The sequence below is a fragment of the Lepidochelys kempii genome, chromosome 5 (genome assembly GCF_965140265.1).
Source record: "Lepidochelys kempii isolate rLepKem1 chromosome 5, rLepKem1.hap2, whole genome shotgun sequence".
Lineage (NCBI taxonomy): Eukaryota > Metazoa > Chordata > Testudines > Cheloniidae > Lepidochelys > Lepidochelys kempii.
The window spans coordinates 46,207,412-46,224,922 of NC_133260.1; the positions used below are offsets into that span (position 1 = coordinate 46,207,412).

A 17,511-nucleotide genomic window follows, 5' to 3' on the forward strand; every position below is an offset into this window, starting at 1 on the left:
GGGAGAAAAATCCTAGTAGTAATAGCATGAGTATCCTGGTTAATTTACATTAGAGATGATGATATGATTTGTATTTGTCCCACACCTTGTGATTGATTGTCATTTATACCAGTGGTTCTCAACCAGGGGTCTGGGGCTCCGTGGGGGGCTGCAAGCAGGTTTTGGGGGGTCCGTCAAGCAGGACCAGTGTTCGGGGAGGTCCGCCAAGCAGGACCAGACTTGATAGGGTCCTGGGAAGAAAGCCGAAGCCCCACCACATGGGACTGAAGCCCGGGGTCCTGAGCCCCAACACCTTGGTCTGAAGCTGAAGCCTGAGTAAAGTAGCTTTGCGGGAGCCCCTGTGGCATGGGGCCACAGGCAGTTGCTCTGTTTGCTACCCTCTAAGGCTGGCCCTGGCTTTTATCTGCAGAAAACCAATTATTGTGGCACAAGTGGGCTGTGGAGTTTTTATAGCATGTTGGGGGGGCAGCTCAGAAAGAAAAAGGTTGAGAACCCCTGATTTATACCAGAGCGAAGTGTGTGTAAAAAGGCTACCATAATTCGGGGGCATTTTTACACCCTCTTTGTTCTGGTGTTAATGACAACACAAAGTGCGGGACAACAGTGAATTGGGCCTGATCTTATGAAGTGCTGAGTGCTTGATTTAATGCCCTTAAGTTCTCAGGATTTCAACAATTTCCACCCCACCATCAACCTTAGCCTGGATCGGTCCACAGTCCACACAAGAGATCCACTTCTGGGACACTACAGTGCAAATGAGCGATGATCACATAAACACCACCCTATACCGGAAACCTACGGACTGCTGTACTTATGTACATGCCTCCAGCTTTCATCCAGACCACATCACACGATCCATTGTCTACAGCCAAGCTCTAAGATACAACCGCATTTGCTCCAATCCCTCAGACAGAGACAAACACCTTCAGGATCTCTATCAAACGTTCTTAAAACTACAATACCCACCTGCTGAAGTGAAGAATCAGATTGACAGTCAGAAGAGTACCCAGAAGTCATATATTACAGGACAGGCTCAACAAAGAAAGCAACAGAAGGCCACTAGCCGTCACCTTCAGCCCCCAATTAAAACCTCTTCAGTGCATCATCAAGGATCAACAACCTATCCTGAAGGACGATCCCTCAGTCTCACAGATCTTGGGAGACAGGCCAGTCCTCGCTTACAGACAGCCCCCCAGCCTGAAGCAAATACTCACCAGCAACTACACACCACACAACAAAAACACTAACCCAGGAACCTATCCCTGCAACAAACCCCGTTGCCAACTCTGTCCACGTATCTATTCGATGGACGCCATCAGAGGACTTAACCACATCAGCCACACCATCAGGGGCTCATTCACCGTCACATCTACCAATGTGATATATGCCATCATGTGCCAGCAATGCCCCTCTGCCATGTACATTGGCCAAACTGGACAGTCTCTATGCAAAAGAATAAATGGACACACATCAGACGTCAAGAATTATAACATTCAAAAGCCAGTCGGAGAACACTTCAATCTCCCTGGAGAAACTGCAGAACTGGAATTAATTTGCAAACTGGAGACCATCAAATTAGGCCTGAATAAAGACTGGAAGTGGATGGGTCACTACAAGAACTAAAAACTAATTTCCCCATGCTAATTTTCCCCTACTGTTCCTAACACCTTCTTGTCAACTGTTTGAAATGGGCCATCCTGATTACCTCTTCAAAAGTGATTTTTCCTCTTGTTGATAATAGCCCACTTTAATTGAATTATCTTGTTAGAACTGACTCCCACTTGGTAAGGCAACTCCCATCTTTTCATGTACTGTGTATATCTATCCTCCTACTATATTTTCCACTCCGTGCATCTGATGAAATGGGTTTTAGCCCACAAAAGCTTATGCCCAAATACATTTTAGTCTCTAAGGTGCCACAAGTATTCCTAGTTTTTGCTGATACAGACTAACAGGGCTACCAGTCTGATAAATTTATCAATAGTTAATTTAAAAAACCAAGCCCTTAATAAGGAACAGTATCCCTCATTGCTAGAGTACTACAGGAAAGTTTGAGCTGACTGGTCAGCAGGTTGAATTGGAATATTTGTTTTTTGGAAGCTGCGTTTAGATCCTAACTCTCTAGTCCAGGGTTTGTCAAACTTCACTGCACCGCGACCCCCTTCTGACAACAAAAATTATTACATGACAAAAATTATTACATGACCTGGGAGGGGGATGATGACGACGACCAAAGCCTGAACCCGCCCCCCCAGTTGGGGTTAGGGTTTCCAGGCATCCGGTTTTCGACCGGAATGCCCTGTTGAAAAGAGACCCTGGCTGTTTCGGTCAGCACAGTTGACTGGGCTGCCAAAAGTCTGGTTGGCTACAGTGGCTCCTGGAAGTGGACGGCATGTCCCTCTGGCTCCTAGGTGCAGGGGTGGCCAGGGGGACTCTGCATGCTTCCCCTCTCTGTTGTGCAGGTGCTGTCCCAAGCACCGGTTCCACAGCTCCCATTGTCCAGGAAACACAGCCAATGGCAACTGTGGGGACAGTGCCTGTGGATGGGGGCAGCGCGTGGAGCCCCCTGGCCACCCTTTCACTTAGGAGCTGGAGGGACATGTTGCCGCTTCCAAGGAGCCACCTGAGGTAAGCACCACCTGGAGCCTGTACCCCCTCTCGCACTCCTGCTCTAGACCTGAGCCCCTTCCTGCACCCCAAACCCCTCATCCTCAGCCCCACCCCAGAGCCCACACCCTCAACTGGAGTCCTCACCCCCTTTCGCACCCCATCCCCCTGCCCCAGCCCTGAGTCCTCTTGCACTCTGAACCCCTCTGCCCAAGCCCAGAGCCACCTCCTGCATGCCAGAGCTTTTACCCCCATCCAGAGCCCTCATCCCCCCTGCACCCCAACCCCCTCCCCCAGCCTAGAACCCCCTCCCAACACTCTGAACCCCTCATTTCTGGCCCCAGCACAAAGCCCATATCCCCTTCCACAAACGAACCCCCTGCCCAAGCCCAGAGCCCCCTTCCACACTCCAAACCTCTCAGCCCCACCCCCCAGCCCCCTCCTACACCCCAGAGCTCGCACCCCCAGCTGGAGCCCTCAACCTACTGCTCCACCCCAGTGAAAATGAGTGAGTGATGGAGGGAGGCGGGGATGATATGAGTGGGGGTGGAGCCTAAGAGAAGGGATGGGGCTTGGAGAAGGGGTTAGGGCGTGGGGTGGGTAAGGGTGTTAGGTTTTCTGCAATCAGAAAGTTGGCAAACGTGGGGGGCGGGGCAAAGTCCAAACCCCACAGACCTGTGCCGGGGGACAAGCTGAAGTCCAAGGACTTTAGCCCTTGGCACGGGTCCTGTAACTTGAGTATTGCTGCCCAGGGCTGAAGTTCTCAGGCTTCGGCTCCGGTGGTGGGGCTGCAGCTTGGGCTTCAGCTTTAGTCCCGGACCCCAGCTAGACTAAGCCAGCCCTAGAGACCACATTAAAATGGGGTCGTGACCTCCTTTGGGGTTCCGACCCACAGTTTGAGAACTGCTGTTCTACTCTACTAAAAGTATTGATTCATGGAGAAATTGTCTGTGATAGAGGAATGATCATTCTGCAGGACCACCAATTTAATGTCACTTTTGATGTCTGTCTGTGCATGGGTGCAATCTGGTAGTTAATTAAACATTAAAAGTGACAGTTGTGGGTGCAAAAAGGAAAGGTTGGGTTGAGTCTAGCCTGAAAAATTGAATATGTATATTCAGTTATGTGTAAACACTGAGAACAGTTGTAAGATGACATGGAAAGTCTGTGGGTCACTTACTGTAAGAGCTGTGAATGTGACATCTTAGAGGATCACTCCTTTGAATGTTTGTTTTTGAGGCTATATCATCATCGACTGAGAGAAACTGTATATACTTATGCAAGTTCCTTTTCACTGGAGCTAGTGGGCCTCTCATCCCTTATTGGTGTGGTCTGTAGGAACTACTGCAGTACAAATGATAAGAATAATAGGGAAATTCCTTCCTAACCCTGAAATTGACAGTCTTCTAAAGCCATGTGCCAGGGGTCTCTCAGTATCCTCCACTGCCTAGAAAGCCCCAATGACTGATGACGACAGCTCTGTACATTTCTTAAAAAACAAAAAAAACCCAAACAAATGCCCACCAACCTCAGGAGGATTTTTTGAAACTTTGAAGCAAGCAAAGAATATAAACTGATTCCCTTTTGTTATCATACAGCCATCAATGTCATGCTGGTATAGAATGTGGAGAACAGTATCAGAATATGCCCATTCAGTTTAGTATTTTATATGTAAATGTAAGATCAGGGCTAACTATCTCAGAACTTAGTTTTATTGTTTTGGCAAAGTATTTTTTTCTTTCTTGTGTACGATTCCTTAACTTTCCTAACTGAGCATATTGAAAAGAAACTGTACCACCAAAATGTTTTTGGGGTGGGCTTGGCTAGTAGCGAAAGTTACTGCACATAAACAACAGTGACTTCTGAAAGGTGGCCTTGCCTATTTATTCAAACTTAACAGCAAAAATCTCTTGCAAAAATAAAAACAATTGACGTGAAAGCTAAAGCTAAATTTACTGCAAAACTTCAGTTTTTAAAATTAAACTGTTTATATTTTATAATAATTATTTAAAAACACCACCCAAAGCCTGCATTTTATCTGCTTTACTATTTAAAAAAAATAGTAAAAAAGCCTTTAAAAAAAGACTTAAGATTAAAATAATTTACTACAACAAATGAAGGATGGCTACTTTGTATGCTAAGTGTCAGCTTAGTGTGGTTAAAATAACTGTTTCCTATGAATCAGATAAAAACTAGGTCTAGTGATCGAGTTCCACAGTGTGGGTGCCTTTTCTGAATGTGACTATGCTTTCTATTGGTTATACACAGGAAATGGTCCTTTAAAAAACATGTGACTCATTTTGCTTAGTCTTGTAATCTTCAAAAGTTAGAAAGTAAGTTGCTTAACTGAAGTATCTTTTTCTGTATCTGGATTGTGAAATGTGTTTGGAAAATGAAACCTAATTGTAAAGAAGGGGCCAGATCCTGAACTGCTATAAATTGGCCTAGTTCCGTTGACTTCAGTAGAAATACATGGATGTACACCCCAGATTTGGGTCGGTCCTAATGTTTTAAAATCTAATACTGATGGTATCCATCTTGACATTATTATTTGTTAATAAAAGGCCTGTTTTGGCGTTGTCAGAATGTGCACTCAATGAAAGATTTGTAAAACTATTTTCTGTTCTTCAGTGCAGGTAAAAAAAACATACAAAGAGCAAGTTGATAATTAAACAATGTTTTTAAATCAGATATTTTTCTTGAATCTGAGCCTTTTAAAGTGTAGCCAGGACTCTTGGCATCTCAGAACCTTTAATAAATTTTTTACAATTTTCCTGGTCAGATCAGTATTCTCCTGATAGGTAGTTAAGGCATAGAGCCTAAATAACCTGACCTACATCTCTCAAAATCTGTAGCAGAGACAGGGACACAATCATATCTTCCTAATCCCAGTGTAGTGCCTGGGGCATAAAACCATCCTTCCTCTATCTGACTGTAGTTGTCTGCATTTGTGTGTAGGTAAATTACTGGGACCACCTTTCACCTTCCTTTTGTAGCATCAGTGCTTCATATCCTCAAATATCATGAAGTTCGAACAGCTAAAGTTCATTCTCAGAAATGCCAACTGCAATTCATAGACTTCAAGTCCAGAACTGACCATTGTGATCTTCTAGTCTAATCACCTACAGTACATACTATCAGCCATAGAATTTCACCCAATAATTGAAAACTTATTTCCAAATATGCTGCACTTTAGAGTATGTTGTTCAGATTATGTGTTCTTACATTCTGAACTAGGTGGACTGAGCAAAATAGGGGAACAGGCTATTAAAAAAAACCCCTTTTTTGTAAAATAATTCATTTTCATTTGAAATTGTTTTGTTACGGATGCTTTTTTATAAAACTGATTGATTCAAGTCTTTGATGTAAATATTTTCTTTTAGGATGGTGTTTTGGATGAGGACAATGAGAAGGATTTCTATGAGTCTGATGAAGAACAGAAAAAGAAGGATCAGAAAGTGAAGAAACCCTATGCTATGGATCCAGACCATAGATTGCTGATACGAAATACAAAGCCCTTGCTGCAAAGCCGGAATGCTGCTGTATGACAAACACCTTTGTGTCTTGAACTGCTAAGTGTGCACCCTTATAAAATGTTTTAATCAAGTATTTAGAGCATTCAGGTGTAGAGTATGCCCCCCCCATATGTATAGAAAATACCATGCAGAATTGTGTAGTTACACAATAGTTCTGTTGTAGCTAACTAAAAGTAACCAGTTTTCAACTGAATGTCCTTAAAAGTGGGAGAGTAATTTAACACTAAAGTCCTAAACAGCCATGTTACGTGCTCCCTACTTATTCTTTATATTAAGAGTAAGAGGGGAATTAGGCAATACAGTATATGACTGCTGACATGGCACTTCAGGTTGTTTAGCTTATCAGTTTTCAGAAACTCTGGTGAAACAAACCCTGTTAATCATAGAATCATAGAATATCAGGGTTGGAAGGGACCTCAGGAGGTCATCTAGTCCAAACCCCTGCTCAAAGCAGGACCAATCCCCAACTAAATCATCCCAGCCAGGGCTTTAAAAACTTTTAAGGAAGGAGATTCCACCACCTCCCTAGGTAACACATTCCAGTGTTTCACCACCCTCCCAGTGAAAAAGTTTTTCCTAATATCCAACTTAAACCTCCCCCACTGCAACTTGAGACCAACTTGAGACCAACTTGAGACTCTTTGTTCTGTCATCCGCTACCACTGAGAACAGTCTAGCTCCATCCTCTTTGGTAGTTGAAAGAAACTATCAAATCCCTCCTCATTCTTCTTTTCTGCAGACTAAACAATCCCAGTTCCCTCAGCCTCTCCTCATAAGTCATGTTTTCCAGTCCCCTAATCATTTTTGTTGCCCTCCGCTGGACATTTTCCAATTTTTCCACATCCTTCTTGTAGTGTGGGGCCCAAAACTGGACACAGTACTCCAGATGAGGCCTCACCAATGTCGAATAGAGGGGAACGATCACGTCCCTCGATCTGCTGGCAATATGTGAATGAAGACTCTCAAGGAAAACCGTAGGCGCTCGTGATTTATTAGATGGCACTTTTCTCTGAGGTGGGGATTTTCAAAGGAGCCTGGAGGAGTTAAACACCCACATCCTTTGAAAATCCCAGCCTGAGTCCTACCTTCAGTCTCCCAGCAGAATTCCGAGGTGGCTAAAACATCATCTGCATAGTACATGCTGAGTGTCTCTAGGAGCTAGATTAAAGTATCTGACTTTTCATAGATGCACAGATCTTTAAGGTCAAAAGAAACCATTATGATTATCTTGTCTGATCTCCTACATAACATAAGCCATGGAATTTCACCCATTAATTCCTGCCAGACCATAATTTCTACTTGTATTAGAACTGATCTTCTTTTAGAAAGATATCGAGTCTTGATTTACTGGCTTCAGCTAATTGAGAGTCTACCACATCACTAGGTAAATTGTTCAAATAGCTAATTACATTTGCTTAGCTCTCGTCTAAATTTGTCCAACTTCACCTTCAGCAATTGGACATTTATCTAGGTAAGATTTCGGATAGCAGAGAACTCTTTCTTGCTCAGGTACTTATAGAGTAGACCATGATCAAGTCATCTCTTAACCTTTTCTTAGATAAACTAAATAAATTGAGCTTCTTCGGTCTCACTGTAAAGCATATGTTCTGGGCCTCAAATCGTTTGTTGCTCTTTTCTGAATCCTTTCCAGTTTGCCAACATCTCTTTCAAGTGTGGATATTAGAACTGATAACAGTATTCTGGTAATGGTCTCACTAATGCCAAATAGCTTGATAATACCACCTTCCTACTTCTACTACATATTCCCCTGCTTATATGTCCAAAGATTGTATTAGGTCTCTGAGTTTCTGCGAGCTCATATTCAGTTGGTTATCCACCATGATCCCCAAGTCTTTTTCAAAGTTGCTGCTTTCCAAATGACTGTCTGCTTGTCTAATGTGACCTATATTCTTGGTTGCATTTGGCAGTGTAAAAACTCATATTCAAATGAACCCAGGTTACCAAACGATCCACACCACTCTGAATACTTAATGTCTTTCTCATTATTTGCCACTCCACCAATTTTGCAAACTTTACCCTCCATGATATCATTTTCTTCTGTATCATTGAAAAAGATATTCAATACTTTGGGCCAAGAACAGATCCCTGGGGACTCCACTAGAAATACATTATATGATTTCTCATTTACTTTTTGAGATCCATCCATAAGCCAGTTTTTAGTCCATTTAATGTGTGCTACATTCATTTGTATAGTGTTTATTATTTAATAAAAATATACTGTGGCACTAAGTTAATCAAATACCTTACTAAAGTCTAAATATATTATATTAATGTAATTACCTTTATCAACTGAATTTGTAATTGCATCAGAAATATCAAGTTTGTTTGATTAGTGTTTATAGAATCATAAAAATGTAGGGCTGGAAGGGACCTCGAAAAGTCATTTAGTCCAACCCCTCTCTCTGAAACAGGCAATGAATACCTAAACCACCCATACAGGTGTTTTTATCTACTCTGTTCTTAAAAACCTCCAGTGACAAGGATTCCACAACCTCCCTTGGGAATCTATTCCAGTGCTTAACTATCTGTATAATTTTTTTTTTCTTAATATGTAACCTAAATGTCGTTTGTGGCAGATTATTTCTTGTCCTATCTTCAGTGGACATGGAGAACAATTGATCAGCATCTTCTTTACAACAGACCTAAATATATTTAAAACTCTTATGAGGTCCTCCATCAGTCATCTTCTCTCAAGACTAAACATGCCCAGTTTTTTGACCTTTCCTCAGGTCAGGTTTTCTAAACTTTCTGTCACTTTTTGTTGCTCTCCTCTGGACTTTCTCTAGTTTGTCCATATCTTTCTTAAAGTATGGTGCCCAACACTGGACACAGTACTCCAGCTGAGGCCTGATCAGTGCTAAGCAGAGTGGAACAATTACCTCCTGTGTCTTATATATGACACCCCTGTTACTACACCCCAGAATAATAGCCTTTTTTTGCAACAGCTTCACATTTTTGGCTCATGTTCAATTTGAGGATGTCATTCTTTTAATTTTTGCCAGACTGCATCCCTTATGAGCCCTTTCATGGTTTTGTTCAGAATATTAGGCTGCCTGGCCCGTAGTTAACTAGAGTCATCCCATGTACCCTTTTAAAAATATTGGCACAACATTATCTTTGTTTCCAGGAGGATGACGACCTATTAAGTTTTAAAAAGCAATTGTGTGTTTTTTACAGTCTCTTACATTTTGTAACTTGGATCACGAGCACATAACCCTACAGGTTTCCTTTTGTTGTTTTAGGTCCTTGTAGGTCATCATTAAATGTAAATAGCATTGTATAGATTGATAAATATGGTAATAGGAAAAGGTTTTTGGTACTGGTATTACTGTTTAAAACTAATTAATGAACAGCTATTACTGGAGCTAGATTTTAATAAAAAATAAAAAGCTTTATATAGATTTAAAGAAAGGGAATTTTCTCATTAATTTATACTAATAAGGCTGTAAGTTCTGGTTTCTTACACATATCAGTTTGATTAGAACTTTAGCTACATTTGGTTATTTATTTATTACTGATAGGAATGTAAATTATTCATTAGCTTAGAATTCAGAAATGAAAATATCTCCTGGCTTTTGAATCAGCCCCTTGGTATCAAAGATTATATATGCAGAAATAGAAACTTAAATCTTTGTACAAGCAATGAGTGTGTAATTTTGAAGCTTGAAAGTAGAGCATGGTATATATTGTGTAGTTATTTTAAGGTAGCAGATTGTTCTGCGTGTTAACATTGTATTTTCAGGTGGTGATGGCAGTTGCCCAACTTTACTGGCACTTGGCACCAAAGTCAGAGGCTGGCATTGTTTCTAAATCCTTAGTGCGTTTACTTCGTAGCAATAGGTGGGTCAAGCTCTTTTGTTGAACTTCAAACAGAACTTGCTAAACAGTTTGCCTTTGTTTTAAATTATATGTAATTGTACATCATAAATTGAGGCTTATAATGTTAGGTCTAAGCTGATGCTTGGAAAAGCCTGCCAAACCAGTTCTGGGCTTAGAGTAAACACCGATTTATACCACTAAACAGAACATTTTTGCAGGACTCTCCATTTATAGCATGTACCCCCTAGCCATGAGCACCTCATCGCTCCTAGACAGTTGTACTCCGGGAAATGAACATGGCTGACTGCTGGGTATACACATGGGAACAGTGAAAAAAGTTAGTTTGGGCTTACATTGAACTGTTGGAAATTATAATACTTTGTAATTCTTTAGTGTCTTCATAAACATTAAATAAGACACTTGACACCCCACTCTGAGGTAGGCTATGGTAGCAGCCTCCACTAAGAGGTAGAGAAACCAAGATATGGAAGTGTTTGGATTGAACCTAGACCACCTTTTGAGTCTCTAAACGAAGATATTCATAGTCAAAATATTCTGCACGTCTTTTTAATGTTGTATATTAGTGCTAGATAAATATTTATATCTTTGTAGTGGTCTACAGTTTACCAGAATATGCACACTGCCCTCTGACAGATACCTGGGACTAGCAGCATACACGCCAAACCACTTTTTTTTTTAATTGTCCTTGGAAAACTCCTTTTAAAACACCTGTTAGTTGCCAAGTATTGTCCATCCCACATATGCAGCACAAATATTAGGTGAGGCTAAATTGTTGTCTACCACAGCAGTTACTATAGTGCAGACAAAGAGTAAACATTTTTTTTTTAGCCTCAGTATCTAGAAATATGGGACCTTCTCGAGGTTCTGGTTTGTTGTATGTATTGCAATGCTACCTTCAAAACTCCTAAATAAATCCTTAATTTTTTTTTTTAGTTTGAGGAAAGACATAATATGTCAAACAAAGGCTGCATCATTACATTGAAAAGTAATATTTTCCTTTTAAAAGTATGCAGTGTTGTTGTAGCTGTGTTCGTCCCAGGATTTTATCGGAAAGGTGGTTGACCTGAAGAAGAGCTCTGCATAAGCTCGACAGCTTGTGTCTCTCACCAACGGAAGTAGTCCAAAAAGAGATATTACTTCACCCACATTGTCTACCTTTTAAAAGTGACAGTTCTAAATTTGTGCTGCATCTCGCTGTAAAACTGATGAGTGACATGTGATAGCTATCATGCCTCAACCTTTTCTTGTTTCTTTGGCATACTTGAGTATATTTTATAAGTCAAATATGCATGGTAGCTTATATGCATAGAAAGCATATTCACAGATATTTATTGAAAATTCAGCTAAAAACCTTTCAGCAATACATGTAAGTGCATCCTTTTGGTCTTAATTTTTTTTGCTTTTAATATACTGATCTTCGAATACGTAATTTTGATAAATATATTCAACAGTACTCTCTCTTTAATTTCTAGGGAAGTGCAGTATATTGTTCTGCAGAATATTGCAACTATGTCAATTCAAAGAAAGGTATACCTTCTTACCATTTTCTAGATTATACTTTAAATTAAGCATAGGCATAACTACTTCTTCAATGGCTTTTATTTTTCAGGGCATGTTTGAACCTTACCTGAAGAGTTTCTATGTTAGGTCAACTGATCCAACAATGATCAAAACATCAAAGGTGTGTTTTATAATACATAATATATATATATATATTTCATGTATGCACTGTATGATTGGTTAGTATTTCTAACAGGAAAGAAACATACTCTTTGACTGCTGTGAAACTCATGTCTCTCTGAATTACTCTGCTTTTTCAGTCTGATTTCTACAGATGGCATTTGGGGCAGGCAAATGGATGATTTCCAGGTACATCAGGCTAACAGAATATGCTGAATCGAAATGTTGTGTAAGGCAGCAATGGCTCTCTTTCTATCTGAAGAGGTGTCCACTCAGAGTTACTCTGATATTACTAGTAGATATGCTTTGCTTTTCACTTCAAGATCTCAATGCTTTATGATGGTGGGAAAGTATTATTATTCCCATTTTATAATTCAGGAAATTTGAGATATAGTCAGGGCCAGCTCTAGACACCAGCGAAGGAAGCTGGTGCCTGGGGTGGCAAATCAGAAGGGGCGGCACTTCGGCCGTTCTTGGAGCAGCACTCCTTCCTTGGCGGCACTTTGGTTTATTTTTATTTTTTCTTCTTTGGTGGCCACTTTTTTTTTTTGCTTCACTGCTTCGGGCTGCAAAAAAGGTAGAGCTGGCCCAGGATACAGTCACACTGTGTATGTGAGAGAGAGAGAGTTGGGAATAGAGGTCAGGTTTAGTATTGTCCAGAACTTCACTTTTCTGTGCAGAGTTGACCACAAAATTTAGGACATATGGAGTATATAGTGATATAAATTTTTGTCTTTCCTTGTACACACAATGTACCTGTAGAGAGATGCCTGCTGTGACCTGGAACTCTTGAGTTCCATTTGTAGATCTGAACTCTATCCCTCGAACTTAAGGGACAGTCACTTAACCTTTCTGTTTTAGTTTTTCCAACTTTAAAATAAATAAGTAAATAAAATAATTTTGACTGGAATACTAAATATTTCTGGCTCCTTTTCTTAACAAGTTTTTGTCATCTTTTCATCAGCAGATGTTTTACTAAGGCCCAGAGATTTGAGAGAATGGTAGATGAGTTTTCTTAACTTAGTTCTGTCTTAGGTGGTTGGAGACTTCCTGATCTTAGGGGGACAGATTAGAGAACAAGTCCTAATATAATCTTTCTTTTTACTTGAAACTGTAAATTTAGGGCTTATGGAGGAAGCTAGCCTTTGTTTAAACTGGTGAATTGAGAACGTAAAGCTTCTCTGACCCATTCCAGTGTTAAAATGGAATGGGGGAAAGGCTTTGCGGCCTCACTTTAAAACAAACTGCTGAGCATGCTGGGAAATGGGAGGAATCGGGGACACCTACACACAGAATCAAATCACTCTCAGAAGACAAAGGAAGAAGGCAAGGAGAAGTAGGAGGTGGCTGCCAAGCTGGGAATAACTGAGTGTTTTATAAGGTGAAGAGGGCTAACCCTTATGATCTTATATCTTTGGTAAGACCTATGGTGTTTCAAGAAACTTGTACATAAAAACAAGAGAATGGAGTGCAGCAGGGGGGAATATGGTGAGAGAGAGAGAGAGAAAAAAAAACCCATCATTTTTAATTATATATATAAAATATTTTGGGAGTAAATGTTACTGTACACTTTCTGAAAAGTGCACTTTTTTATTGAGACTGATCGTAAATACTAGTCCTGTATTATTCCTGATATTTCAGTCACATTTTTTAATTAACAGCTTACATTAAAACTAAAAATAAAACATCTCTCCTTTATTTCACCACATTTGTGGTGGATATCTGACATTCTGCTCTCTGTGTTGTCATTATTTACAAGGTGGTGGTTAAATTGTTAAGTGCTATGAAGATGGAAAAAATGCTAACCATTACTATTAAATGCAATATGTAGTGTTTCAAAACAGTTAATAAGTGCTAAATTGTTGTACACATCATTTAAAAAAACTTCAGTGTTAAAAAATTACTCCTAAAACTCAAGTGCTCAAGTATGCAGACCTGTCAAACTTCCCACTTTAATGTGGGGACGCCTGCAGTTTGTTGTTCCATTTAGAACCAGACAATTAGTCAAAACTCTTCTAAATCCAAATACATGTCTCGTTCAGTTACTGAGTTCATATTACCAGCTTTTTCTCTTGCTAAAGGTCCTTTCTGGCTATGTTCTGCATTCAGATTGCATTGGCGGTCTCCAATATAGGGAACTTCCTGCTTCAGTGTTGATGCAGCCTCGAAACTTTTGATGTGGTACACAGGTGTAGCATATCAGGAGTGATTTTATTTTTTTCCTCACCAAAAATTAGGGAGAGACTTTTGAGGATGAGCTGTAATTTGTCAAAAAAGAATTTGATGAATGCTATGGAAGCACCTATTTCCATCAAATAAGGACTCTTGATCACAGCTGCTTTGAGAATGAGTTATGGAAATTTCATTCATTGCTGTCTGGCACCTTCTCTTTCCACTCCCACTCCTCAACCTAGTCATGTCCCATGCTTCTTTTTTTCTTTGTTTTGTCTACATCATGTTGGAAAACACGTCACCATGCTCCACTTGTTATACAGTGGCTAGTTATTTTGCTACAGCTAGTGGGAAATGCAGGGCTGAGCCCTACTGTGTTGCTTTGAAAGCACATTCTTTAGGTTCTGGAGGACGTTAAAATTTCAGGGTACTGCAGATTTCTGCCTAAACTATTAAGGGCTCTGTTAAGTTTTAAGTGGTACTTTTTCTTGTAGATAAAATACAATATGCATATAATTTCTAAAAAGTATATTTTATTATAAGTTGATTAAAATAAGTAGAAAACATCTCTTCTCTCCTTCAGCTTGAAATCTTGACAAATTTAGCAAATGAGGCCAACATATCAACACTACTTCGAGAATTTCAGGTTTGTACGCAATTCAAGAGTATTCTTGCGTAAATTGCATTCTGTTAACATATTACATGTATTATAAAGTTTCTGTAGATGAACTTGGAAATTTTTAAACGATAGTCCTGCTGCTGTATAAGATGCTCTTTTGAATGAAACAGACTGTGTGTGTGATACAACTGTAGAACTTTTCTGGGATGTAGGAATGAATTCTTTTAACTGTTTTGCTTTGAACACTGCTGCATACTACTATCGGTTGTAGAGAGGCAAAAATGTAAGGAATGAAACTCAAGTGTTTATTAAAACAAATCCTGCCAAGCGAATTCCATTGTTAAGCTGGGTTAAGAAGATAATATTTTAGATTTAGCAACATGTGGTCACTGTCACTGGCTGCTAATTTCTCTTCTTTAAATAATTGGAATAAAGTGTTATCTACTATATATTTCCTATTACTTTATACATCTTTGCCAGATGTGCAGTGTCAACAGTGTGTGTCCTTTTTCTCCTCCTCTCATTTTCATTCCTCCAGTTCTCAGGCTAGGCTTCCCCAAAAGAAACTGGTTCTTTTTTCAGACAGGTTGGTTATTCATAGATTTACAGATGGAGCTAGTTAAATGGACTGAAACCTTCTGGAAGAGAGAGCTCATCAACCTCCTTCAGCCTTGCACTCAAACTAATTTCTGTTTTTGGGTGATTACCTTTTCTCTGCCCCCCCTCCCCCCCACGCGTCAGAAACCTCTGTCATCACAGATGACAGAAGCTGGCAAGACAATACGTTCTTAAAACATATACAGGATAGCAGCATAATTTCTAATGTGCAATGTAGCTTTGTAAATTAAATATACTCTAAAGTACATTTATTTAATATAGATAAGTTAAGTTTCCAGTTAATAAGACCAGTGTGTTGACTAATGGAAATCCTGTTTTCTCCAGACCTACGTGAAAAGCCAAGATAAACAATTTGCTGCAGCTACAATTCAGGCTATAGGCAGATGTGCAACCAACATCTCAGAAGTGACTGACACATGCCTTAATGGCTTAGTGTGTTTGTTGTCCAACAGAGATGGTAAGCTAAATGTTCTGTTTGTGGTTTTGAGTTACTTGATATCTTGAATCATCTTCTTGGCAGTGTCCACAGGTAGCAACAGATTTTAAAAGTATATTGAATCATGATGTCTGTTTGAAGTCAATCGGCATGGCTATGGAATAACAAACTCAGCTAGACAAATAGTAATATTGCTTGGTTTATCCTGTGGTTTAAAATTGTTTTCATAGTTTGACTCCCCACTCCGCTTTAAAGAAAGCTGTGCATTACTCCCACTGTGCAGTTACACTGACACCTGTAATTGTTCAAAATGTAATTAATGATATGCAATGTGTTTCACAGCGAATAGTAGTTTAATATTTTGTCTAATAATAGTATGTTTCATTGCATTAAAACAGTTAGCCTGCAGAGGGTGCTAAAAGCAGGGGAATGGCATTTTGTACACATAAATGGTGAAATCAAAGAGCATATTAAACAGTTTTAGAATAGGCAGCTCCAGACTTGGTTTGGTTTTGTAATTTAGCTTCCTATTAATTTTGTACACAAAATAGAACAGTTACAAATCGCTTAGGAGCACAAGGAGTGACTATAGGCCAAATAGAATACTGTAGCAAAACACTACACATCTGTCTTTGAAAAAGGCACTGGTAGTTAGTGTAGTTATATAATAATCACACAGAAGGAAACAAATAAGGAAATTACACTTACTGTCTGTTAATATAAGATACAGTGTGTTTGGCAAAATCTCCTTGGAAATACTCAAGTCTTCAGAGGTGTGAGCTTTAAAGACAAACTTACTAACTGGGACTAATGATACAGAAGACGGATAAATAATATTAGTTAAAATGTTCAAAGTTAGGTTTCTGAATTCATGTTTATGCACCTAAATAGGAGGCCTTATTATTTTTCTTTCAATGGTGCTGAGCTCCTATTGCTTCCATTGATTTCAGTGGGGTTTGTGGGAGCTCAGCATTTCGAAAAAAATCAGGCCATTTATATATCCATGTTTTTTTTGTTTTTGTGGCTGGCGGTCCAGAATAACAGAGTATGGGTTTTCCTTCTTTTCTCATGCCCTTTACCTTTCTGGCTAAATGAAAACGTTTCTTCCAGCATGCTCCTTCCTTTACTTCATGTTAATAGGGAATATTTTCATCCATCTAATAGCCTAGGCTGCTAGTCATTTTGCTAAGGATTTCTTAGTCATTTCTGAACAGCTTTGTTCACCTAATATTTCTGAACAGCTTTGTTCACCCAGCTTTGAGCTACCAGGAGATACAGTAACTATAGAGGTTGTCTTCTCATCGCTTACGGACTTAATTGAAAGTAATAATCGTCCTCTCATGATGTTTTCAGCTTTTAGAAGTTTGTGATGTCCATCTTGCAATCACTTCTAAATCAGGAACTGCCCCCAAACAAACAGGTGTTGGAAGGTTGTCAGCACTTTTTATTAAGCATCGCCACTGGTCCTTTGCTCCATATCTCTGCCGTAACAACACTGTCCTTTTGACTTCTTTCAAATCAGTTGAATGACATGTAGTTGGTCATACAAGAGGGCACAAGAAACCCCTACTTGCCTGTAGCACGCCTGTGCAAGAATTTGGAGTCAGGGCACCCAGGAATGGTGCGTGAGTGGGCTAAAGTTTTGGTAGTGACCCAGCTTGCTCTGCACTCTTTCTGCTAAGTTTCAATCTTGAGCAATTTTCAGGACCCGATTTACAAATTTCTGTGAACAGAAGCTTACATAATAGCACTTTTATATATACAAACAAAATCAAAATCCAATACAGATTTCCCCCCTCTCTCCTTTCCCACCCTTGTTTATGGAAGATATGGAAAGGCTTAGAATTAGTCTTTCTCATTTCCTTGTGATTTCCTCAGCACATCAGAAGTTGTGCCTGCTCTCCTGACTTCTCTGTGAAAACTCCCATGTGATTGCTAGATTTCTTGAAGCAATTGCTTTGCTAAGGTGCGGTTCTCTGGTG

At 39.8% G+C, this 17,511-nt stretch overlaps 1 protein-coding gene across 7 annotated transcripts in view; it reads left to right on the plus strand.

Annotated features, from left to right (window-relative positions):
• Window positions 1-17,511, plus strand: part of AP3B1 (adaptor related protein complex 3 subunit beta 1) — a 346,462-nt gene that overhangs the window by 176,280 nt on the left and 152,671 nt on the right. For all 7 annotated transcript variants that reach the window (XM_073344162.1, XM_073344164.1, XM_073344167.1 and 4 more), the window contains 6 exons: window positions 5,991-6,149; window positions 9,907-10,004; window positions 11,477-11,531; window positions 11,614-11,685; window positions 14,440-14,502; window positions 15,418-15,550. In XM_073344162.1, coding sequence (XP_073200263.1) covers window positions 5,991-6,149; window positions 9,907-10,004; window positions 11,477-11,531; window positions 11,614-11,685; window positions 14,440-14,502; window positions 15,418-15,550 — 580 coding nt within the window. The remainder of the gene's footprint in view (window positions 1-5,990; window positions 6,150-9,906; window positions 10,005-11,476; window positions 11,532-11,613; window positions 11,686-14,439; window positions 14,503-15,417; window positions 15,551-17,511) is intronic.